General features: G+C 47.9%; 1 protein-coding gene across 4 annotated transcripts in view; it reads right to left on the bottom strand.

Moving 5' to 3' along the window:
* SIK3 (SIK family kinase 3) overlaps window positions 1–26,549 on the bottom strand; it is a 72,173-nt gene that overhangs the window by 28,194 nt on the left and 17,430 nt on the right. For all 4 annotated transcript variants that reach the window (XM_052697166.1, XM_052697167.1, XM_052697164.1 and 1 more), the window contains exons 2-4: window positions 8,426–8,542; window positions 6,606–6,669; window positions 953–1,114 (exon numbers count right to left, since the gene is read on the bottom strand). In XM_052697166.1, the coding sequence (XP_052553126.1) occupies window positions 953–1,114; window positions 6,606–6,669; window positions 8,426–8,467 (268 nt within the window). In that variant the 5' untranslated portion in view covers window positions 8,468–8,542. The remainder of the gene's footprint in view (window positions 1–952; window positions 1,115–6,605; window positions 6,670–8,425; window positions 8,543–26,549) is intronic.

The following is a 26,549-nucleotide window of genomic DNA, read 5'->3' as shown; positions in this document are numbered from 1 at the left end:
AATCCCACAAAGCTCAGGTCTAGTTAGTACATCCTCATGTGCAAGAGGAACAGACCGGCAGGGTGCCAGGCCAGCGCACAAACTGCCCAAGCTGTGGCTCTCTGAAAGGACAGCTGTTAGCAAAAGAATCACAAAATGTGTTGGGTTGGAAGGGGCTTCAAGAACACCCAGTTCCAGCCCCCTGCTATAGGCAGGGACGCCTCCCTCCAGACCAGGCTGCTCACAACCCCCATCCAGCCTGGCTTTGAATGCCTCCATGGAGGGGAGATTCACAACCTTGCTGGGCAACCTGTCCACTGCCTCACCACCACCCTCATAGTAAAGAATTTCTTTCTAATACCTAGCCTAAATTGAAGACAATCTGAAAAAGAAGCCTCCAAACACCAGCAAAACACTGGGGGCAGACTGAAGGGGCCTGGTTTTCAGCTTCAGCTTCAGCTTCTGAAATGAACAACATTCCCAAGTCACCAGGGCTATTTTCTAACCCTGGCAAGACAGTGAAATTATTCCAAGATTGCTTTTTCCCCTTAGGCTTCTGTACCACTAATTTTGTTATACTTACTTTTCCATTCTTTCTCTCTCACCTGGCCTGACCTGCTTTGAAGAAATCCTAACCTGGCAACAGCTCTCAAAACAAGGTCAGTTTCTTTATTTGTCTTGGCCATTACCCGGTGTATTGAAACACTGCAGTATCTACAGGTGCATATTTGCCTATGAAGCCAAACCTGCTTTAAAAAAAAAAAAAATTATTTTGCAGTTCTTGAAGGGAGATATAAATCTTCTGGCTACAACCTGCCAGTTCCAGCTCTGGGCAGCAGGCCACAGAGAAATCCAAAGCTTCCTTTAGCTGCACTGCATTTCCTTCTTTCTGAATACCTGGAAGCAGCCAATGCCTACATTTATTAACTTCTGAAAGCAGCTGCTTTCCTCCCACACCGTAGTCTTAGCTCACCTGCTATTTTGATGTTAAGGTTAGCATCCAGAAGAAGATTTTCTGCTTTGAGATCTCTGTGGACTATGTTACGGCAGTGACAGAAGTTGACAGCAGCCACGATTTGCTTGAACTTTCTCCGAGCTTCCTTCTCCGCCATGCGCCCGTGGGCCACCAGGTGATCTGAGATGGACAAAGCAGAGAACAGAGCACTTACTGACACAGGGAGCTGGGAAACCACAAGTTGGCTTTGTGAGAAGCCCGAGGTCTCAAAGTCTGCTTCTACACCAAAATAAAAACACAGCTTTTTCACTCTTTTCCTTCGCTTTCTCCGCAGTTCAGGCCTGCCCCACTCCAGCACTTTGAGCACCTGCCCAGGATCCTGCTGCTGGGGGGCACAGCACTCCACAAGGCAGCCTTGGCCAAGGCCCAGCCTCAATGCTGATACGCACGAGCACCCACTGCAAGTGCTACAGCTCGGGGCCAAAGTTGTTTCAGGAGCATCTTTGGGGACGCAATGAAGAAAATTGTCCCCCATGCTTCAAAATACGCACAGAAATTCCCAATCTCTGGATATCTGGTGTAAAAATACACTTGGAATATTGAACACACTTTATTATGAAAATGGAGCTTACCTCTACTAAGAAAACCTGAATGCTCTCAAGAATTTCACTGAAAAATCTACCACCCGAAGGCAGTGTGTGGCCAGACAGGCTTCCTTCAGAAGCTATTATTGCAAACACGGACAGAAGAAGGCTCCAGTTGACCAGAGATCACAAAGGCAGGTATCCAACAGCAACAAGCCTTAAATCAATCCGCTTACAGCTGGAAAGCACCAGGCTTACAGAAACCACTAATCATTCTGCCCTGTAAGTCAGGGCAAACAGGACGGAGATGGGCAGTAAAACGTGGCAGAGAACAGGAGAGACAAAAGCGTGGTCCTGAGCATCACAGAACAGGAACACAGCTCTGCCAGGAAAAGGAATTGGCAATTAAGGAGTTGAAGGCAGCTCCACAAGGCGCCTTCCCTCAGTTCTGTCTTGCACACACGCCACGTGGCATGCAGGAAGGTAACCTGGATGGGTTCCTGAGCCTGGGTGGCTCAGAAAGGAATCACTGGGGACACAGATACTTCTTGCACCACTTGAGCTCTGTCTCAAAAGAACCAAAAAAAAGGCAAGCAGGAAGATTCACAATGTCCCAAAACCAGGCCACAGCCAGCAGCCCACTGTAATGATGCTCCAAGAGCAAAGTGAGGGCAGGACATAAGGAATGAATGCTCAGCCTCTCTCCTCACCCACTTCAAGAGGCCCTTCTGCTTAGGCTGACCCCAACACCTCTCAGCCAAAACCAGCTTGAAGGGATTTCACTTCACCCCATAAACTCTGCTCAAACTGGAGGGCTCAACTGGGATATTTGTTCTTGAAAATCATACAAATAAATCACTTCTGAAGGTTTCTCACCAGGTGGTTGTATTCTTCCCAGCCACCCATTAATTAAAATACCTGCGACATAATTGACTTGCAGTAAATACTAATTACTGAGACACATGAAAGCAGTTGTGCCTGCTTCTGACTGAAGAGCAGCCTACTTCCCTGTGCTTGTACTGCTGTTGTGCAACAGAGTGAAGCTGGCTTTCCAAAACCTGTCAGATTCATTTTACTCACTGGATAAACTTATTCCATGAGCAAACGTGAATCAGGGTTGAGGAAAGGAGTCCACCACCAATGCCAGTGTGGCCCTTACCACCCTGCTAGAAAGCATCACTTACTCTCATACAGTCCCACTGTATTTCACCAAGTCCTCTGCATGGTCACACACTGTGTGCCCAGAAGAGCAATGACAGGGACAAGCACAGTTAAGACAGGGACTGCTCCAGCTCCAGCATCACTGCTGATTAATAGATAGCTCAGCCCTAAACAAGTCAAGGTCACATTTGTAATCCTCTCGAGTCTGGGAACACAGCCTGCTGATGCAGTAAACGCTCTTAAAACCAAGTGCAAAGTTCCCATCTCTCAACATCTCTGAAATCATTCAAAGACATTCTCCTACAGGCAAAAATCAAACCCAGCTACTGCAGCAGGAGCGCTTTTACAAGGCTCTCTGATGCGTATTTTTGCCCAGCAGAGGCTCAGACAAACTGAAAACAATCATGATGTATAGAAGTACACAGCTGGAGCTGCACTTCACATCCAGGAGAGGAAAACTGTTCCTATTTCAGCACAGAACCAGCAGAGCCAACGGGTTCCTGCACAGTGAGCTCGGAGGGTCTGGGCAGATGCTGGTTCTGGGCGCTGCCCTGGGCTCAGCCCTGCTGCCATCAGGTGCTGCACACTCCTGCCAGCTGCTCTGTCCACTTGGTCTGAAAACGCTGCATCCCCATTATCTGTGCTGCTTAGGCTGCAAAAAAGTCCTTTTAGGTAAGACATGAAATTCCACATTTAAGGAAGAAACCCGCAGCATGGGCCCGTCCCCGAGCTCCGCACGTAGGCGCAGCATTCGAAGCACGCTGACATTTCTGCACAAGCTCCAGAGGAAGGAGAGGAACAATGAAGCTACAGAATACTCTGCATACCACCAAGGGCAACTGTATGCCAAAATTAACCATTGCAAGCTTAGTCTGCACAAACCCCTTCTGCAAAGAGGGTGCAGCGGTGGCCGCGGGCTCAGCTGGAGTGCTGACCTCAGGCACACCAGAGCCAGGAGCTGCTGGCTCCTATGCACCAAATGCTTCTGCCACCGTGTCCTCCTGGAGCTGAAAAGGTGCATGGAGTTGATCCTCTGAGTGTTTTCTGTAGAGGAAGCAACACGTGATTTGATTTCACAGTTTTAAAAAACAAACCAGTTTTTCTCCAGATTTCTATGAAGGACCCGATGCTAGTCTCTGCATTGGAAAAACAAAACAGTGGAAGCCTATGGTAGAGAAAACAAAGCTTGTAAGAAACCACTTGGTGACCTTGTGGTCTCAGCAGCAGCCTGGCTGAGCAGCAAAGCCAGGGCTCACCTGTAGGCAGCGCATCCCCAGCACCCGCTGCTCCCCAGGGCAGTGCCCACTCCCACCAACCTCAGCCCTGTGCTGGGCAGTGGAGACCAGGGATGCCTTACAGCATTCATGCTAAGCAGCAAAAATCAGACATGCTGTTCTATTTGACCTCGGAAAAAATAAAAAAAGACACTTGAGAGACCAGGACAAAGAGCATCCTATGTTTAAATGGTGACGTTCATTTGTTCATGATGTCAAACTGTCAACCCAGCAGCACGCAAATCACACATAGGGACAAAAATGACAGTTTAGATGTTGCTGCTTAAGTCCATGGTGAAAGCAGGAGCAAGTCTTCTCCCCAGTCCCCACACAGTGAGGTGCAAACAAAGTGAATTATCAGAATGCTTCCAGTAACAGATGAATCAAGGACACTTACGGCACTGTGTGACTGCTAGAGGAGTTATCAGCCCTGCCACAGCCCTTGTACTGGAAATTCAGATAAAGGAGCTGTAAAGCTCTCAGGTGCTAGCTGGGGAGAGCCTGCAGGGCTCAGAATGACAAGGGACAAGAGAGGCAAGCATCCAGCACTGACTGCTGTGCTCACACAGCAGCCGCTGGGACAAAACTGCCACTCATTCAGCTGAAAGTTCCACCCTGTGTTACTGCCTGTGGAACATTGGCAGCTGTAAGGCCCAGTTTAAGCCTTCAGTGGTCTTGTAAAGCATCAAAGGGAAACAACTTAGATTTGCTTCAAATGAACCTGAAGCTCACAGTGCTGCAATGACGTAACTCAGATCTATGAGGCACTCAGCTTTACTTTGAGCGTTCAACGCACAGAAAATCAAGGCCATTTCACAGACGTTAAGAGAGAAGAATGAGATGAAGGACAGAGAACACACATGTTCAATACAGGGGACATCTCCCATGCCCAGGAGGTGGCAGATAATCCAATGAAAACAGGCATTTTTCTCCCACGTACCCTTGACACTGGAGCACACGCTGCCAAACTCTGTGAGGATGCGAGCTGGTGCTGTTCGGATTTGTTGGCCATGCAGTGAGAGCTGAGCTCGAGGGCTCTTCAGGCTGCACAATGCCTCACCAGGCCCACCTACCCACTGACCTTGGCAGCCCACACTGCAGGGAGACTGGGCAACACGAGGATGTGATTCTTCAGTGCTAGAGATGCTGAAGACTGCAAGGCAACATTTCCAAAATGGGCTGCTGCTTCCTCCCAGTAAATTGCTTCCTCTCTTAGAGCAAAATCTTAATGGCTACTCAGGAAACTCTGATTACAGAAACCTGAGACTTTGGTTTTCCTCTCTCTGCTCTAATGCTTCAGGGTGCTGGGCCTCATGCAGGACCTGGAAATGCAAAAAGCCCAGCACGGCCTCACAGCCATGGGTTGGAAAAACACTACAGCTGCTGCGTCACTGGCATTGCTATCTGCTCCCAGCTCTGAATGAGGATAAAATGCTGGGCAGTAAAATGGGAATTAGCCATTCTAATGAGCTGAATTTACTACAGCATAAAATGTTTCAGAAAGCAATTAGATTTTTCACTTCAACTCATGCAGAAGGCTATTTCTGTAACCAGGAGAATTTGTTCCAAGTTTGCATATGAGCTTGCACATAGTTCTGGATTTTAAAAAGGGATGAATTGTCTCTGCCAAATTCAACAGAAGAGGGAGAAAAAGTCAAAAGGAATTCATACTTTCCTGCAATGATCCGCATACAAGTGAAGTCTCATAACCACTGGCAGCGTCTGATACACATTCAGATGATTGTGCTGCAATTATGGCTTGCTGCACAACATCAGATGAGTTTCACAAGCCCTCAGAGCTGCTGAGCGTCCAGCACCATGATTAATGTTTGAGTAAACAACTGGGAGACTCAGCTGGGTGACAGCAAGGTTTCACCACACCACCAGTGCCCTGCAAACAGCAGCCACCACTGCCTCTTCCCTCAGCTGTCAGCTTCCAAAGGAGGAGGAAGGTGAAGGATGTGGGCCATGTTGAGGAGAAAGTATGGCTGCCATCTAACAATGGTCCTGAAGAACGGTTAGGAGACCGTACTCACCAGAAATCAGCACTTCCCAGCTAAAATTGCCCTATTTTTAATCATCTGGGGGTTCTCTTGTCTCACCAAGGGGTTCATCACAGAACAGCTTCTGCGGTCAAGACATCTCAGGCAAAACCTTGTTAGCAGGTAATGGAGTTTAAAATGAATGTAGCTAATATGTGCTAAGATAACATTCAGTATCTTTATATATATACATATATATTCATGCTTTTGAGAATGAAATACTACAGAACTGCAGGAGCCTATTTGTCTTTGGAGGCTATTAACACATGCCAGCATTTGACCTACAGTCAACAAATTCCAGATGACCTGCTGGGAAGCAAAGCCCTCAGCATCCTATGCAACTGGTCCCTGCTACAACTATTTAATTTAACCACAGAATAAAAGAGGAGCAGCACCACCTGTCAACAAAACCCAAAGAAGCAGCAGAGGCTGTGGAAGATATTTTTCCATTAAGTTGGTATCATTTATTTTTTTACCCCTTTTGTCAATGGAAAGTTCTCAGGCTGAAGGGCATCTCTCAACCGAAACAAGAGAGCACAGCAGCTATTTTCAGTTTACTGTACTTAAATGAGTGCATTATCTGATTAAAGAATGCAATAAATGTACTTACCAAATATTTCCCCTCCGCTAGCATACTCTGTCACTAGATAAATCATCCTCTCTGTCTCCATAACCTGGACGTAAGGACAGAAAAGCCACAGATAAAGGAGACTGCTCATGCAAAAAGAAACACGATAGAAGATTTGCATTCCTTGTATGACACGTGCCCAGAAAACATAGGGTGGTTTTTGTTTCTTTCTTTTTTTTTTTTAATTTTAATATTGCATATTTTTGTTTCCAGAGGAACAAAATCTTTTATGACTATTATTATTATAGCCCCTCCCTCCTTTTTTTTACCTTCTAAGTCCTACGCTTTCAACAAAACATGGCTTTAAACTCAGATTCCTGATAAAAAAACAATGAAAGGCTCTGAATTCCCAAATCCAGGTTTTAGTAACTTTTATTTAGGATTCTGGGGCAAGAAAAAAGCATGAAATAATCAATCTACAAAGAGACATTCCCTAAGTATCTTAAAATGCCATAATTCTGCAGTGTTTGCTGAAGGCCCCTCAATTTTGGCTATTTGGCAAAAAAAGCTAAACATTAACCTCTCTCACTTCTACTCATTTTAACTCTTTGGAGTCCAAATAATGGCTTACATCCACCAGGCACAGATCAGAAGCAGACTGGTCTCGAACGGACAAGGGTTTGATTCTAAGAAATGGCAAAATCATTACTGAGGATTTAACTTCTCCCTTAGAATGATACACGAGCATCCCATGACAAGGAAATAACCCCTATTTCCCCAGAATTTCAAGTTTCCACATGTCATTGCTTGCCATCAGAGAAGAGAAGCCACAAACAGCAGGTTACTCAACTTAATTAGCCTCTTGCACTTAATACTTTCCCAAGATAAAGGGCCCTGGACAATGTGTGTGCTTCCCCAAAGAGGAGCTGACTTCCCAGCCAGAGCTGGATGGAAGCTCCCTCCCTTTCCAATTCAGGCTGTGGCTGTGAGCAGATGGCAGGAGGTCCTGCACGAGCCTGGCAGGCAGCAGTCAGCTCTGGGGACTGATAAGGAGCCATTTCCCTACAGCTTCCCAGAAATCAGATTGCAGGCAACAGAAGAGAATTTGAACAGAGCTCTCAAACACTCTTTGGTTGTAAATAACTGTGTGAGGTCTTGAATCAGAAAGATTCACAGAGGGGATATTTCAGCAATCCATCAGTTTCCAGAATAGCACTGAGCATTTCACCAAGGTGTTGGTCCCTCTTACTTCCTTCCTCCCGTCACTCTGCTCACTTCTGGCCTGCTGCAACTTCCCTGCTGTTCTGTTTGACCGTGCTGAATACGTGTGTGAAAAGCAGCACACGTGGGTTTTGTCTCTGGCAATTCTGTTTGCAGAGTAAAAACGCCAAAGAAGCAAAAAGTCTGCAAACATGGGACAAAAGCAGGTGTGCCACTGCTATTGATCACCTTCCAAGAAAGCACAGAACAGATCAGCAAGTCCACAAACCACCGGGGAACTGTGCACAGAGGGAGAGGAGAGCAACACGCTCTCAGTCCTGCCAAAGGATGAGAATTACTCTCTCCCTTCGGCTGAGAAGGGTAGCCCACATCCGGCTTCAACTGGGAAGCTGAAAAGCAGACAATAGCCATAAAGTAATGGCAAAGGGCCAGCCCCCAGCGGAAGTGTGATCTCCCAGAAAAGAGAAGGGTTAGCCACACTTCTTGCCTGTCCCCTTGTCACTGATGTACTTTGAGACCTTGAAAACATGAAGACTGTCCCAGTACTTCACCTAGGAGAAAGAGGGACAAACCTACGGAACACTGTACAATGTAAAGCTGTAGTGAAGAGGGAGGGAAAGCTCACTGCAGAGTGTTCCTACCTGATATAACCTGATGATATGTGGATGGCAGAGCATCTTCATGATCTGAACTTCTCTAAATATCTTCTTCAGATTCTCTTCATCCAGCTGTGTCTTATCAATTATCTTTATAGCAACCTAGCAGAAGGGGAAAAGTTAAAAAAGAGGTTAATTACCCAATCATATACGTGGAAGAACATTTAAAACAAATACTGCACGTAAGACTCCGCCGTACTAAACACAGTACTTTGTAGCCCATGCCTCGGAGAGCCTGGGAGCTCTGCACAGCCTCACCTGCAGTAAGCTCCAGGGGCTCTGAACACAGAGATGGGGGCAATGAAGGAAAGGGAAAGGCAGCAGGGCAGTGGGCTCTGGTGTTACCCACACCATGGCTGCATGTTAGCAGTGAGGGGACGCCAGGCTGCTAACAAGCCTTGCACACCCTGTGAGCTGCAAACACTACAGTTGCACTGCTGCTTGTAAACCAAACTTCAGCTGCCAACAAACCTCAGTGCAAGACAGAAGCTACATTATATGCTAGTTCAGCTCAAGATTTGTGTGTTGAATTAACATCAACCAGCAAGTTGTTCTGCTTAGAGACAGCACTTTCCCTGAGAAAACAGCCACTTTTACACGAGTTCTCCTGGTTGCTTTCCTGGCGTGTGATTTGCAGGACTTTTGTTGCAAGAAGACTGCAGAATCACATAAAGATCAGGGGAAGGGCATTGAAAGCAGCACTGCGGGCACAAGTGCTGATGATGCAGAATCAGAAAGATGTGACACAGGAGCTCCAAGCCCAGTTATGTAAATGCAAGCTTGCAGCAGACTCCAGCATTCACTAGGGATGGGACGAGTGCTTTGCACAGAGGCCAGCTGCAGGCTCTTTCTGCCTTTATTCCACCAGCAGGCACCACCACCACGTCCTGGTCCTGCAGGCATTAGCACACAGCACAACATTCGTGCTGCAGGGAGCAAAGGCGTCCAACCAACTCGCAGTTGTGGCAGCACAGAAACAACACCTATAGAAACAAGACACTCTGAGATACCAGGAAAGCATTATTTGCCTTGCAACCAGACACTTGCCTCAAGGTTTTTCAAAGGCACTACCATAAAGGATGAACATTTTAAAAGAGAACGGTTCGGGCTATTGGCCCTCCTCAACAGAACCACCACCTGCACACCGTCTGCCACAGGAACTGTGTCATCACTGCCCCAGCAGGCTGGGGTTTGGCACTTCTCAGCACGGTAAATGCAAGCAGTGCTCCTGAAATCACCACTTCTTCCTCTGTCCAGTCCTTTGCAATATATACAGCAATCTGATCTAGCTGTAGATGTCTCTACTCACTGCAGGGGAGGTGGACTAGGTGGCCTTCATAGGTCCCTTCCAACTCAAACAACTCTATGGTTATCTCGAAAAATCAATTACCTTTGAAGTCAGTCATGATTAAAAGCTTACAGAAGTCCCATTTTCTCCCTCAAACAAGATATTGCTGGCGGAAGGCAGGCCTTAACACCGAATCAGCCTGCAGAAACTGCACCACGTGTGACTGGACCGCATCCAAGCTCCAAACTAATAGCCCTGACCTTCACACCCAGCACAGGTGTTGGCAGCAGGGGAAGCCCGAGTGCACGGGGCCAAGCACAGGGCCCTGCGGCTGCAGATCAGGCATGGGAGCTCTGTGGGGCTTAGGAGCACTCTGCAGGGCTCCCTGCCAGCCCCAGAGGAAAGCAGACATGGCCAGCAGCAAGTTGGTCTGGGTTCTGGTGGCATTCCTCCTCCGGTACCAAACCCCAAGAATGGTGCCAAACGATGCTCCAAGAGGCATGGCATATTTGGTGGAGGGAAGGGGGAAACAATACTATCTTGAAGGTCTTTAAAGGAATGATCTGAAGCAAATGAAAATTCAGCTTTGTATTTGATGAGAAAATCCGTACCTGAAGAATAGCTGCCCTGCACGTGAGCAAAACCCTGAAGAGGCACTATGTACAACAAGCTGCTGGTTTTTTTTCTTTCATTTGAAGCACTTAGAGCAGAGGAATCATTCCAGACGTCCAAGTCACCGAGCGTGCTTACTACAGCAAGAACAGAAGCTGTAAAGCAGCCAGGGCTGGCACTCGGCATCAGGAGTAGCTGGCAGCAGCAGGGCTGGAGCCAAGGCACAAGGTGAAGCAGCACAAGCAGCCCCTGCACGCCGCTGCCAGGCACTAACGGGTGGTGATTAACAGGGTGACAAGTTGCTGCCGCGTCCCGGGCTGGCAGCATCCTCCATGGCCCAGCAGACATGCAGCAGAGTGCAGCTGTGAGCTGTGCTGCTGGAGGTGCACGCGGCCAGGCTCCAAGGGCAGCACTCAGGGGTCGACTGGAAAACATCAGAGAGTCAGAAGAGGTTTGGGAATGCTCGCATGCCTCTGCCCAAGGACTTGCTTCTTATGAACAAGCTTTTGTAAAGCTAAAACCAGTGATGTTTAAAAAAAGACAAATGGTGAGAAGCTTCCTGCAAGAGCGAAGGCAAGATGTCTACCCAGAGACATGAGTCATTTCCAGGCACAAATATTTAAATGAGAATCCACAGGTCTGGAGCACTCCTAAGCTCCTTACTTATTTCACAGCTGTATATTTGCTCAAAGGAAATCTCATTTCCCAGCTTAATTATCTGAGCTGAGCTGACACTTCTGGCCAAGTTCAAGGTAGGCAGAGCATGCGAAGGGATGTAACTTGGACAGTGAGCCCAAGTGGAACAGAATGGAATTTCCTTGCCCCTCTGTGATAGCGCAGGGCAGTGCTGCCATCACATACACCTGTGTAGGGAGGTACACGAAGGCACTGCCATCTTAAAGACCTGCTACTTCCCCATCAGATGCGTAGCCCTTGAGTAAACCTGGGTCTGTCCTCCAAAGTGAGAGAGAGGAGAGGCCTGGCACTTCTGAAGGATTTTCTTCCGAACGTATTCATTGAATTTAAATGCCTCCAGCGACAGAGATAACATAAAAGGTAAAAGTCTCCTGGAAAAGCCTGGGGAAAGCACCTCGTGCTCCAGTTTCAGGAAATTCAAGGCTTCCTCACCAGGCGCGGGTGGAAGTAGGAAATCCCCTCAGTGCTCCTTGCAGAGGGACCGTGCAGGGAGTGCCAGGGCTGGGGGCTGGTGGAAGAACTGTGTGGAGTTTGTGTCAGATGCTTGGACGCCTTTTTTCCAGAGTGAAGGAGTGCTTAAACAAAACAAAACAGTCTGAGTTGGTTCCTCCTGTCCTGCATTTCCCAGCTGGCTATTATCCTCCCTCCCTCGAAAGATGACTTGGCTGATGTGAGCCCTCCTTTTTGTTGAAATCCCAAGATGACTCCATCAGAAGATCAGCAGTGCACAAAGGATGAGGTTCAATCACTCACCAGGATGTAAACACCTGCCCACGCTCCAACCGACCCCGCAGGTTATCCAGCCCTGGAATCAGGGCCACAAGTCCTGCGCCCTTACACAGCACAGGCACTTCTTAGGAGCTGCATAATAATAGTGCCCAAGCAGGTGTGTAACTATTTTCTCCATAAAACATGGCTTGGGATTCCTTCCAGTACTTGAAGGGAACATATAAACAGGAGGGGGAATGGCTGTTTACAAGGGTGAGTAGTGATAGGACAAGGGGAATGGTTTTAAACTGAGGCAGGGGATGTTTAGGTTGGATATAGGAGGAAGTTTTTCACTCGGGGGTGGTGATGCACTGGCACAGGTTGCCCAAGGAGGCTGTGGATGCCCCATCCCTGCAGACATTCAAGGCCAGGCTGGATGTGGCTCTGGGCAGCCTGGGCTGCTGGTTGGTGACCCTGCACACAGCAGGGGGTTGGAACTGGATGAGCGCTGTGCTCCTTTTCAACCCAGGCCATTCAGTGATTCTAGGATTCCTGATCCTTTTGCTAATGCTTTCTTACCAGTCCTCTAATGGCACTGTTTAGGAGCAGACGGATCACGGCAGGCACCAGCACCCTCCACGTCCATTAGCACAGCACACTCAGCGGGGTCCCTGTCCCACTGGGACAGGAGAAATGCTGCTGGGGTCAGTGCTCTGGGCTTGGCAGAGGGCTGCAATGCACCTCGAGGAGGACGACAGCCCATTGCTCATGCCAAGCAGTGTCTGAAGGAGCCAGGTGGCTGCTTCACCCCTCTCCTCCCCTCTGCCAGGCGTCACTGCTACCAGCTAAGACCCAGACAAATGTTCCCATCACTCACAAGACAATTCCCATCAATCACCGCCCTCGTTGGCAGCTTCAGCAACAAGCAGATCCGTGTCAATGACGCACGGCAGGCTGGCGGCTGGGGATGAGCCTGCCGTGGGATGCAGGGCTGAAGGCAGGGCCCTGACAGGGCCCACAGCTGCTGCAGCCACAAGCACACCTCTCACCACTCAGAACCAAGGGAGAAGCGCTGGCAGATGGGTTTCCCGCTCCAGTCAAGGGGAACGCTGACATTTATGGTGCTATGGCTCTGCAAAAGGAACAAATCTCTTGAAGCACCGAGACTCAACCCAATTAAGGGCACTCCCTCATCCCTACAAATTCCACATAAAAATACAGAGAGGAAAGAGCAAGGCTAAACATCATTAAATAAAGCACAAGTTAAGCTACAACTAGAAGTGGAAGAAAACCATAATCTAATTTCTTAAACAATGAAATGCTCTTTAAAAAGTAGTCTGAAAAATTAACTGTTCTTTTATCAAAAGTTAATGAAGCTTATGGGCAGCAGGATACATGCCAGCTCTGGGGCATGCATGCTGCTACCAATTAACAAAATGTTCCCTCCACTTCTAAACATTTCATTTTCTTCCTTCTCAGAGCCAACTAACACACCAGGAGTTCGAGGGACAAATTGTTACTTGGAAGAAAAGGTAAGTTCCTAAAAACAACAATCCATAAAGAAAAGGTGAGGCTTTCAAGCTGATGACTGTGAGGCTGCGCCTCTGGGACAGAGGGTTTGGCCATGGCATCTCCACGCTTCTCCTTGCCTGCTGTGCTCCAGCTGAACACTGCTCCCTGTTTTCCCGATTCTGAAGCTGTGTGGTGGGGGCCAGCCAACCTGCTCTTAATAGGAGACTGCAGTAAGGAAGTGGGTTTTAAAAGCAGCCGTGTGTACAAAATAAACATGTCAGTCTCAGAGAGATCTGAAAACTAGCAAAACTCCAAGTGAAAAAGCCTCCCGGCCTGAGCCCTGAGCTGACTTCATTATACACAAAGCCCCAGGCAGCCCAGAAGCTTGGTGACTGATCCAGTCAGAGTGCCCATCATCTGGTTAGCCCACCACAATCCCTGGGTTGGGAAGAGAGCTAAAGGATTGTGCCAAGGGCCAGAGCAGAAGTCTTGGTGCAGAAAATAATACCCACTTGTAGGAATTCAAACTTACCCAGACATCCTGTTTATCAGCTAATGTGGCTCATGTTCATGCACACTTCCTTGAATCACTGCTGCCCTGCCAACAAGGACAACAAATCCCTGCTAGCAGGGGCAGATGGAGCAGGAGGCACCTGGGTGCCGAATGCCTCTGTGTCCCCACTTTTTCTTACATCTCAAACTCAAAAAGAATTTGGCATGTACCAGAATGGGTCTGCCTGTAAATTCCACCTTGCACTGAAGTTAAGCCACGAGGCGCAGCTCGCAGCACTGCACATGCACGGAAGGGAGCAACCACTCTGCCTACAGTTGGGCTCACGCTGGCAGCCTGCAGGACAGGCACTGGAATGGCAACCAGTCCTGGCTGCCCTCCCTAAGCTGGCTGATCTTCCCTCGGCCTCACTGGGAAGAGCCAGGCCTGCGTGCAGCAGCCTGCTGATTGAAGTGCTTGAGCAGAGCCCTGCAAAGCAGTCACACACACAGCCAGCCGGGGAGACCAAGCACCACTGAGAATGAACAGCAAACTTCTCCGAAGGTCAAAGAGAGAAGAAAAAAGACAGGAAATACTAGCCTGCCTTCAGTGGAAAGAAGCCATAAGAAGAGATCATTCCTCCTTCCTTCAGGTACCGAGCGAAGAAACAGCTAAAGACACTGTCCTGGGCTAACATCCAGCACTTCTTACCTCTCAGCAACTTCTATCTAGTTATAACTGATTAAAGTCTCCTGCTTGGATGACTATTCCATAAATAAACCACTTTCATGATTTCAGCTCAGTCGTTTCGATAGTGGCATAAGTTAAAAATCGGAAGAAAACCACGCACCTTTCAGACTGCGAGCATGTGATGGATCTAACCAGTTACAAAATAATAGTGCCAGTAAGCGTTAGCTTAAGTCAGCAATCGATCTCCTCAACGTTAACAGGAGCCAACAGATGGCACTGACAAATTGACTGCGCTGGAAAAAAAAATAAAGCATGTTTAGGAAAAACAGAGTTGTTCAGAGAAGTCCCTCTGCTTCAAAATCCTCCTGGAAGACCCTCCATGAGCATTCACAGATGTATTCTGCTATAGATGAACGTGTCCACAGAGCTCGGCTCCTCCATCACCCACAGCACAACGCAACCAATGCAAAGTGGGCATCCACACTGGTCTGGGGGACTAACCAATAATAAGCTGCAAAAGGCCAGATTAAATGCAAAAAAAGAGGCAGAAAAAGTGTGATAGGTGAGGAACTGGAGGCAAGCACTGCTTAGAGAAGGACACGCAGAGGTCAGAACAAAGCCAACTCACTTCAGCATCCCACATGGCTAGACAACAGCATGCTTGTCACCAAACCAGAAAAACCTCCCTTGACAAGCTAGTGGCCAGGAGAGCTACCTACACCTCAGAATTAAGTAACCATCAGAATGAACCTAAACAGAAGTGATGCTGCAGATAAAACTAGGCCATTCTGAAGCAAAACCGGAGACTTTTGGAGGTGGCATAAATGCAAACATTGGCAGCGACTGAAAGCAGGAAACTGTGGACCAAAATGCGTCTAGCAAAGCTGCATTTGCTCAGGAAGGAAGTTATCACCTCGTCCACATCCCTCTTCAGAATCAATGCAGTGACTTGTACCTTGCACAAGGTGAAGAATACACTGATGGTGTTTGGAGAAAAGTCAATATGCCCAAATCCTCTTGGTCTGCTGCAGTGTTAATACTCCACTTGTGTGTATGCTGTACTCTGCTATGACCTTTCTTCATCCCCAGGGGAACAGGACTGGAATTTCAATGACAGAGGCAGAAAAACAACGCTCACATCCACAGCCCAGTATATCAGCTAACCCCCGTTACAGAAACCTCATCATTTCAGTGGCATACAGCAGCCTACACGCTGTTTGAATTATCACAGCTAGAGGAAACTCATCCACAACACCCTCTAGGAGCCCAGCCTTTACCACACTGACGGCCCAAGCACCAATTCCTCCCTGCCCAGCTTATCACTGACTTTATGCCAGCAGCTGCAGCTTCTCTTTTCAAAAAGAAGCTATCGAATGCATGCAGCAGTTGCACATCTGAACGCGCTGCTTCGCAGCATGAACTTCAGTGCCAAACTGTGACTTAATCCCAAATGCAAATCCTTACTTTTCTTTTTCTCCCTGTCCTGAAAAATAAAAGAGATGACAGGTATGCTCCTGCAGTCCCACTAAGTTAGAAATAATGTTCAGCAAGGAACAAGCCAGGTTGATTGCCTTGCTAGAGCTGGCTTCCAGTAATTGTATTCTCCTTCACTTGTCACTGTTTCCTTGCATCATAGATCAGCAACAGCGCAGTTCTGAAGAGCTGTTCTTAATTACTTCATCACTTTGGATAACAGCAGGAAACAGACTCCAAGTTACCTCCACTGCCTGCTGAGCAGCTCATACCAACTGCATCCAGGCCTGTGGAGCAGCACGATGAATGGTAAGATCCCAGAGAGAGACAAGGAAAACATAACTGGAGATGCTAATTAGATGAATGAACCATTTCAGTACGTGAAGAAACTCTTCTAGCAAGTCAGGTAGCTGGAAATGCTTCAGTTTGTGACACAGATGCACCAGAAAACATCATCTCAAATGGAGGATGCCAGGCTTGGGAAGAGCAAGAACTGCACCAGCCAGCTTCCACATTTCAGAGGATTATTACACCATGTTGCATAGGTAGGTAGGTCTGAAAACCTGAATGCCAATGTGATTTAGCTGAACTTCACAGCCCAGCTACAAAGGCAGATACCTACGGACCAACACCACGTAAGCCTAAGCCCGAGGCAGCAAAGGTTAGCAGGAGCTAACGAAGGTGCTCTGCCCACCCCTGCTGTCCCCAGGCCAGCTCTTCCTTGCCTTCCTTACAGCTCATTTCTGCCTCATCACAGCTCACCTAATGAGAAGCCTTCCACTGCAGAAATTGAGATCTCCCCAACCAGAGCATACTTTAATCAGTTCACAGAGATTAAGTTGCAAATTAGGCCACTATCTGGTCAAATCTAACCCATGCTGCAGGTGCAAAACACATCAGACAATGATTAATGGGAAAGCAGCTTTTGCTCATAACATTAGCAGTGGCCCTCCATTAATTACAGCGGGATCTACCGAGGCAGCCAAGTACAATGTGGGTTTGCTGGAGCAAAAGGAAGGAGCATTCAGACATGCATCCTGCCCTGGTTCAGCCTGTGATCTGCTGACAATCTGCAGAGCTACTTCTGTGGGTTCTATGCAAATTAAAAGCAATCGCACCACTTAATGCACAAAGATTGCACTTGTTAATTAAAACCAGTATTTGAATGAGCTTGGTTTAGCTAGCGCAAAACCTAATGGTGGCACATTTCAATCTATCTAAGCTGGTTAACTCGTCAAATGCAAGGTAAAAAAGCAGATCCTGGCTGAGTAAGCACGAGCTGCTCTGCAAACAGTGTTTGAGTGCTATTGCTGCAGCAAGCAACAGCAACGCAGCAATTTAGGGAGGCCCATGTCTGCATGGAGAGAAGCTGAGAACTGAACACAGCTCTGGGAGGAAGCTTGCCCATCTTGGTATCTTGGTCCCCTCTCCATAGAGGTCACCCTTTTATTTCAGGGCACTACATTCAGTTCTTTCAGCACTCCTCCATAAAGGAATTAAAACAGTTAAACTTCTGTCTCAGTACAGATAAGCAAGGCTGGGCCACGTCCGTGCAGCACTGGCTATCAGGACGCAGCACTAACCTCGCTTAAATCAAGGAGAAGGGAGGAAAGGCCTGGGAAAATCAGATGACAACACAGGATGTTCTCATCTTTTATCTGCTGCGTTTCCCACACATGGAGAGAAGCGCACATCAACTGCACGTAGGAGGGAAACAAAAAGCAGTTGCACACATTCAGCTCTGCACCTCAGCAGCAATGGAAAAAGCTGAGGAGGAGAGGTGGGAGGGGGAGAGCAGCAGGGACGTCACGGGTTGGGGATCCTGCAGGAGGGCAGGTTGCCTGGAGACAGAGCCAGCAGGAGCAGGAGGGAAGGCCAATGCTGGGAAGCAGAGCTGCCTGGCACCGGCAGGGCTCAGCAGAAAGGCATCAGTCTTCAGCTCTGCAGCCAAAGGCTGCTTGAGGTGCAGCCAGAAGACTGCATCTGTTGTGAAGATTCTAGCAATCTCAAATGTCCAGTGGGTGTTCCTTCATTTCTAACAGCCTTAAGAAATGCCGATGCTGCACTACAGCTCAGAACTGGATGGGCCTCAGCACTGCTAGGAAATGCCCAGCTGCAACCAGGTGAGACCAAAAGCACTGCAGCTTGCTTTGGAGGGCACTGACGCACCAGGTTCTCCACTGCTATTTTAATTGCAGAGGCAGCACGGGGAGGAGACTACAGTGAATTCATTTATAGTACCAGTGACGTGTGTAAGCCTCCCCAGCGACATCCAATACCATCCAGCAGGCTGGAACAATCTCAGGAGAATTAGACAGGTTCTGAGTACATCAAATAGTGTGCTGCTGAAAGCCAGGCCCTCCATGACTTGCAGGAATCACAGCCAGAATCATCCCATCCCAACTGGTGCCGAATGCTGGGACAGCACAGGAGCGCTCAGACACAGCCAGCTGGCCAGCCTCAAGGTTGCACTGCAACATAAACATTCAACAAAAACAAGACTGAGTTTCCCAACATCTAACTCCCATTTGTCTGCAGCATCCCAGGTGGTTTTAGTAGAAACTGACTGACTACCATTCAGACATTCGATTTGTAACAGCTTTTGAGATTGCCATTTTAAAAATGAGAAGTGGCTGCTCAAGAGCCAATACTGCTAAAAATAAAAGGGGCTGCTGGGTCCAATTTTATTAATACACATCACACTGAAGAATGAGCATCTTGCAAAAGCAGGAGTGCAAACTCTCTTTGCAACAAACATATCTCTGCTTTGCCCAGAACCAAACAGTGGTGTGGAGCTGCTGCAGCCAACACAGCCGGCTCAGGTCAGAGCCCAGACCTGCTTCCAAGGTCCCCTGCACTGTAATTATCGTGTTTCTTGTATTGCTAATGCTCCTGCCTGCAGTCAGCAGAGCTGGAGGAAATCATACAAGACTGTTACTCACTGACACTACATTAGAGCAAAACCCTGGGCTCTCAGAGTTGCTTAGCAGCACAGTTTTGGAAATGTAGTCGCATGCAGGAAGAAATCTGTCACAGCAGGCTTCACATCAAGAATGCCGGGCAGCAGCAGCCACCGGTCACCCGCTGGGGAACTAAGCCATGCTTGCTGCAGTGCTGAGACTTGTTGGAGAGAAGGTGGAGAAGGACAGGGCACGCTGCCTCCTCCCACACTTTTAGAACATCTCAAATTCCAACACGAAGCCTTCACTTCTGAGCGCTGGAAGCTGTGAGAATATTGGAGCAGGCAGGTTTTACTTGTTTACTGAAAGGTATCCTGGATTTGTCATTTTGCTTCAACTCTGATGACTTAAGAGCAAACAAGGAGAAGTGGTACGTTTCAGGTACACGGCTGAAAGCGTAACTCAGGTGTGAGTCCAAGTGAATTGGTTTCTTAAAAAGCAAAAGCAGAAAAAATAAAGAAATTGAGTTGATGAAATGCTCAGAAACACGCTGTACACTTGCTTGTGAGCATTTTTAAGCAGCACTTACATTGCTACCATCTCTACTAGGGTCCAGAGGTCACCAGTAGGACAACAGCATGCCTCAGCCCAGCATACACACTGCCAGCACTGCCCCACAGCAGCTGGTTTTGACAGACAACATGCATGCACCAGGAGTGGTTCTGGTTTGGCTGAGCAGTTCTCTATGTTCTGTCACTGGCGTGCCTTAAGCTGCCAGGGGGAAAAGCAGCTGGCCCAGCACCAGGACGTGCCTCTGCACAGGTACCAATGCTTGTCCTGAAGGAATGCAGCAGTGGATTTGTAGGAGACACGAAGCACTGGTGCCTTGTCTCTCCTCGTGCACACTGTGATGGACTAAGCCTGCAAGTGCTAGGTAGGGTTTTTTCCTTTCTTTTTCATAACAAAGTGAATCTACTTGGATATTCAAACTAAGCCAAGAGCAATAGTTAGAAAAGGGAATTATGGCATGACAACGCTGCTGCTTAAAGACTGCCGAACAGTAGAAATTTGTGCAAAACACTGAATTCTGAGCACTCCTTGCAGTCCCCAGCTAGATCTGCTCCCAGGGACCTCAGCAGAACTCACGGGTGTGCTAAAAGAGCTGCACCAAGAGCACAGCAGGGACATGGCGAGGGACTGGACCCCGGCAATTGTCTGTCCACCAAACGCAGGTGTTTCCATGTCGCTACCTACAGCGTTTGCTACACAACCAGAAATACTTATATATCTGGTTTTGTAGAAACCACACCCAATAAACCAAGTCACGATGCAGCTGCTAACCATCAGCTCCTTAAGGTTTTGCACGTGGTCATTAGAAGGTAAGTATTTCAGATGAACAAAGCATGAATCAACAGCCTGCTGTGAACAGAGCACCAAGTGTGTGCTGGGAGGCCACAGAACAGGGCTGTGAGCAGGGAAGGAGACCCTGCAAGGTGCTCCCATCTTTTGCTAGCTCCCTATGAGCAAATAAATGCTTCTCCCCAGCCGGCAAGTTTAGGATAGCAATCAGAAGGTGATACTCTTGCATCTGTGATTAAGGGTGCCAAATGCATTGCTGTCACTGGATCACAAGTGCGCTTAGCAGGGAGGGACCAGGATTTTGACAGGAAAGTGAAGGATGAAGCAGAGGACATGCCAGATCTAGATGATGTATTCAGAAATTTTTAGAGACTGCATTTCCAGCAGCAGCCTTTATGCAGTTTGCTGTGATTAGCTGGCAGTTTCTATGGGAACAAATAAGCAGTGGCCCCGTCACAAAATGTAAACCACACTTTCTTACTGCTTAGCATCAAACCCACCCTCTATCAGCACATCCCGAGATGCCAGGCCCAGAACAATGATGTTTTCAGTACACACGTGCACTGCCCTCAGCATTTATGATGAAAACCCCCCGCTCCGCGAGGCGCTGTGCGAGCCGCCAGGACTCATCTGCTCCCAGCAGCAGCCAACTCATTCAATAGTGGCTTTAATTCAGGCAGCTTCTCCCACCCATATAAACGCTCCCTCTGGGAGCAGTCCTTTTCTATGTGAAAAACGTTGGCAATAGCCAGGGGAAGAGCCAGAACTTCTGAATCCTGAGTGCTATGTCATCGCTGAGCCAGTTTCCACCAGCCTCAAGAAGGTGCCTGCTCTGCAGAAGGCACAGCAACCCGAGGGTAAGCAGCACTTGAAGGCCAAGCAGTCCATCACCCACGAGCCAGTCCTCACCTCAGCATTTTCTCCAGACCACTCGTCCTCTTCCCACCCAAATCACCCCAAACACCGACTGCTGATCTTTAAGGCCCGATGAAGCGCCTGAGCCGAAGGCAGCCTGACTCACAGATGGCTTTTTCACATCACAGAGCAGCCTTGCAAAGATTCCCCACATCAGGATCTCAGCTCCCAGGGCCCAGCTCGGCTGATGTCTGCAGCCAACCATGTCCCTGGGTCTCCTCCGTGCCCTCTGCTGGGTGACAGAGCCCACAGCTGCCTTCAGCCCTCTGTGCTCAGGGGAGGTTAAAACAGTTAAAAGGAAGAGCATGGTTGACAGCTTACGTATCATCATGAAGTTTGGCTTTAAATAAACACATTTTTCTGCAGCGGTATTTTCACCAAGCAGTGAAAAGGGGGAATACTTAAGCAAAGTGAGAAATTTCCTCACTCTTGCCAAGGACAAACTAATAGCTTGCTGGGGACAAGGAAAGCTTTGCAGTTATTTCCACTAGCAGCTGCTAGCGATGGCAGAAGGCACCAAGTACCTGTTCCTTGTAGCCTTTGGAACACAGCCTCCTCCCCTACAAGCTTCCAGGAGGTTCTTTCCTGTAGGAACACAGTGATTAGCCTAAAATTTACACTTCATAACAATGCAAGCTTGACAGAGGATCCTTTCACAGCAATAGCTGCATAGGACGCCTTACAGGGTCACCTTCCACCTTACAACACTAGGGAAGCACAGAAGCCATTTCCAACAACAGAATCTGATTTTCCTTCTCAGTAGAAGTCCTCCCAGGCCTGACAACCAACCAACATTTTTAAATAAAGAAATTAAAGCAAGGGATAACGGAGCATTTTTAGAGCAGGAAATGCTGCTATTTTGAAAGCAGCCTTCAGAACTGTAGCACCAAAACTCTCGTAGTTGTAGCTGCTGCTTTACCACTGTAAATCATATTCCGAGGGAGTAAGACAGCAGCCAATACATGAGCGTAGGCATTGCACAACTGGGCTTCTGCGAGCACTTGGTGTGAAGAATAATGTTCTTAAAAGATTTAATTTCTAGGGAATGTTTAAATACTGAAGAGTAAACACTGAGTCAGAGACAGGCACTAAATACAGGTAAATGCAGCAGGGGCACGTGGAAGCAAAGCCGCAGCCTGGAATTTGCTCAATGCCTCCCCTTGTACGTGTGAAATTCTGGGCCCTGCAGAGGACAAAGCTGCTTTTATGCTTGCAGAAACTGCAAGAAAACAAAAACCAAACAAATAAAACAAACCCCACAGATCCGTTTGGGGGTCTTAAAACAAGCCTGCAGCACACAACTTCCTAAAGGCTGAGTTGTTGGTATTTGAGCCTTTTACTCATGTAAGGCACAGATGGGCAGGGAGCTCCAACTCAGAGAATCACTGACCAGTGCAACAGTACAGAAGAAAAGAAGGACGGAATCGTTGCCCTTCAGACCCCAGCTCCTTGAGGCTCCCTGCCCACTCAGCGTGCAAAGAAGGAAGCAGACCATGCCCAAGCCATTCCCAAAGCTGCTTTGCTCCTGCGTTCTGCTGCTCCTCAGAGGGCTCCCCCCATCAGCTCCACCAGGAAATGAAGAACGGGGCTGGCTGATTTCATTACGCTGGAAATTTGGTTACCTCTCATCCTCTCCAACTCAGCATTAGGAAGAGAAGCTACCAACCTCTCCCAGTCAAATATTTGTAAATGATCAAATTCTTAGTCTAATACAAAGGAATCGTGCAGGCAGGTTTCCCTCATACGATTTCTTTTAAGAGCTCTGTTGAGTCCAACAGTCACAAAACCCAGAGGTATTCGTATTTCCCATACATTGCTGTTCACACGTGACACAGATACTGTATATTTTCTGCTAACAACTCAACCTTCCTAATGCACCCCACCAGGAAATGATATTCTGTATGACAGCATCCAGTGCTGACCAAACGCACCAGACCTGACTGCAGAACAAACCCTTGCATGAGATAGCATTTGTTAATACTCTTAATACCTAGCTGAATTCCTATTTCAAAACAAACCACGATAAAGACATGGAAGGCATAGTCAGAAGCTTGCACAACATCTAGCCCCAGAAACACACAGGCAATTAGTGCAGCACAGGCACAGGACAGGGCTTTCCCCAGGCATTCGCCCCACTCACCGTGCAGGGACAGCACTTCTCTGCCTCCCTCACCCACACCAATGCCTCAATCCAGAGCAGTGCCAAGGCACCTCTGGGCCCAGGGGTTTTTCCACATGGAAATGGGAGGGGGACCACAGAGAGCTCTCTGCAAACTTGGCAGCCCACATGGGAGCTGACACAGCCAGGGTGGGCGAGCTGGAGCCAGGCAAACAGCTTTGGCTCCCAGGCTGGAAGCCTGAAAAATTGGAAGTGGCACTCCATTTGTTTAAATTACCTTCTGAAACCATGCTCCATATGTGGGAATAAACAGTCACTCCGGTAGCCCTAAACACAACCAGAAGTAAATTGTTCCAAGATGCACATCTGCATTTACCAAAGATTAGACGGAAAGGCTGCCAAGTCAGCATTTGATTTTCCTTAAAATATTTTTTTTTTCTTAAATGGCAGCACAGAGAAGCACTATATATGGAACAGATCACCATGACCACTGCCTCATTCTCATAAAGATCGCAGTCTGTCCCTCTGCCTTGTGCAAGCAGAACCCACCAAACAGAGCACGCCCTGTTTGTCCCTCTCACAGCGTACTTCAATAGCCCACGTCACTGCAGAATCCAAGAGAAAAACACAATCTCTCCCCAAGCAGCTGGCACAAAGCATTTTCACACTTGTGCCCACGCAGAGGGCTCCCAGCTACTGCTCCAGTGCCACTCAGGTAAAGGGTGTCATCAAAAGGACAGAGCAAAGCAAACCATGGAGGAGGTTGGGGCGTACCAATTCTTTTTTGCACACATGTTGTTGTAAATGGAGACTGGAGGTCAATCACACAGATTCTGGGACAGCAATGGGTTTCGGTACTCAGTCTTTTATTTTGCACACCAGATCCAGGGATCTGGCAGCACAGCAGTCGGCTCAGCACTCGTCCCATTCGCACTGTATGCTGCGAGGAGCTCACACTGTATGGGTATCGAATGGCGCGGCCAGGAAAACAAGCTGCTTGCTTTCTAAACCTGGACCATCACAAGACCACCACATAAATGTCAGGCACAGCGCTGCCTGCTCGCTTGGTGCTTGCTGGCTGCCAGTAGGACACAGCCACAAAGCAAAGCACGCGCAGCGCATTGCTTATTGGAGACTGAGCAGCACCCAGTTGCTCAGGTAACCCGAGCTCTGCATGTGCCACACGGCCTGCAAGTAATTAAGCACACCCTACTTGCCAGCACTGCCTGGTTGGAGCAGCAATCTGGATCATTCCAAGGCATCCCTTCCCCACATCTCCTCCTTTGATCATCCTCAGAACAGTAACTGGCATTGAATTGGGGCACTTGCTTACACCACACGTTTCCATCACTGTAACCAACCTGGAAAGATTTAGCTCACATAAAGTAAGAAAAAAAAAAAAGACTCCTCCTCACTCATAAGCAAGCATAGGACCTTAAACTTTTGACTTCACACCTAGCTTTGTTCCTGTTTATTCATTGACATGTACTCTGGCTAATGCAATTACAAAATGCAGTATTGCTTCTGAAGTGCACAATCAGAGAAGGTAGGAAGCTGATTTAACAAGCAATTTAATGATCCTGAGCAAGGCAGATTTATGGCAGCCATACAAGAAAGCATGGAAGAAGTGCTGCAATCCAAACAGTACGTTCCTTTGATATCAAGCTTTTATCCAAATATTGACTGCTTGGCCATGGGTAGCTAATTTACAAGTTAACTGAGCTCTTCCACTGTTTTGCATTTTTAGCATGCACTGAAAGCCCAAGGAGTCTGAAACAGCTGCAACATCAGAGAAATTATGATATTAAAGCAAAAAGGAATCCAGAGCTGCATAAAGGTTCCATAATACAAAATCTTTCCACGCAGCTGCAAAGTCATACAGAAGTGCTGTGTAGCTCTCTGCTGAGCACATACTGAACCAATTAAACAAGAGCCTCCTAAGACCCACACAACCTCAGCAGCTATCACATTATAGATCCTTATGTAAGGCACAGTGACGTAAATACAGTCTCCCTTGACACACGGAGGGTGCAAGATGAGCGAGCCTGCAGGAATTTCAGATCACATTTCCGATCTCCTCTATTCATTCATTTGTATCATTCGTGATGACCTTGCTCTCCAGGGACACGCATTACCAGAAGCAGATAAATGAGATTTCTATCAATTTAAGCAAGAAAACAGAGCCACTATCTTGCAAAGCCGACCACTATTTTCTATTCAAATGCAGATATTAAATAAAAAAAAAAGCTTATTTACCAACTGCAAAGCTGGTAACACCAAACCAGCCTCAGTGCTGGGAGCCAGATAACCCAGAGAGTTTGTATTTCAGCTGTAATCTCTCCTCCTGGGAAGAGAAGATCACGAGAAACACGCAGGCTGTTGAAGAAGCCTTCGAGGCAGAGCGCTGCTCCTCCCTGCCCCCAGTCCTCCCCTTCTAACCTCCACCCTCACAAATCCCAACAAACGTATTTCCACACAGACTAATCTCTGATCCTTTAGACACGTCCAAGTAAATTTCAAACCACGTATCAAAATCCCAACCAGCTAAGATCAAGTAATGGTGCTAAAATAGACCCTCTGCTTATTTCAATCCAGCCCCAGCGCCGTTCAGCCTTGCAGCAGTGCAGGAAGACAGCAGCCACCAGGAAGAAGACAACTGGGTGCGTGCTTCAGTGTTACCTTCTAACCTTATTTTGCTATATTCCCAAATGCACAGGAGCCAATGTGCCTTTAGCAACTTCTCTGGTGCACGCTTGCATCGGACACAGAGCCTTGCTTTTGGTCAGGATTGCTGCTCCTGCAGCACACAGCACGCTGTCATCTTTCCAGGAGGATCACTTTCCATGCTGGATTTTTCCCCTCCCAGGTGTCCAACTTGCGAGCAGATGCCAAGTTTAAGAGCAGAAATACAACTTCTCCACCGTGACCAAACCAAACACATTTGGTTTTCTTTTGGAGGCCCAGTGTTTGGAAGTGTCACTTTCAATGGGTCACTCTCACTGTGAGAAGGGCTGAAAGTATGACAAGCCTCCACCCAAGGCAAATGGGATTCAGCAGCAAGCTTAAAAAACTGAAGGTTCCTTTTCCCAAGCAAAGTTACACAACCCCACTGCTGCAGAATGCAAGTGCAGCCCATGCACACAGCTAGTTTCACTCAGCTTCGCCTGCAGAGCACAAACCAGATCCATTAGCATAAGCTAACCACTTCCAAATCTGTCAACAAAAACACCTATGTTGCTGCCCCTGCATGAAAGACATCTTACAGAATTTCCTGTGGGTGCAGGAAGGCTCCGACCTCCCCATCAGGCAGCACGGTGAGCACAGGAACAGCCCTGCTTGCCAGGCAC

This window comes from Tympanuchus pallidicinctus, unplaced genomic scaffold, assembly GCF_026119805.1.
Source record: "Tympanuchus pallidicinctus isolate F22 unplaced genomic scaffold, pur_lepc_1.0 scaffold30, whole genome shotgun sequence".
Lineage (NCBI taxonomy): Eukaryota > Metazoa > Chordata > Aves > Galliformes > Phasianidae > Tympanuchus > Tympanuchus pallidicinctus.
Note: the sequence above shows the minus strand (reverse complement) of the source record. Positions and strands in the feature narration are given on the sequence as shown.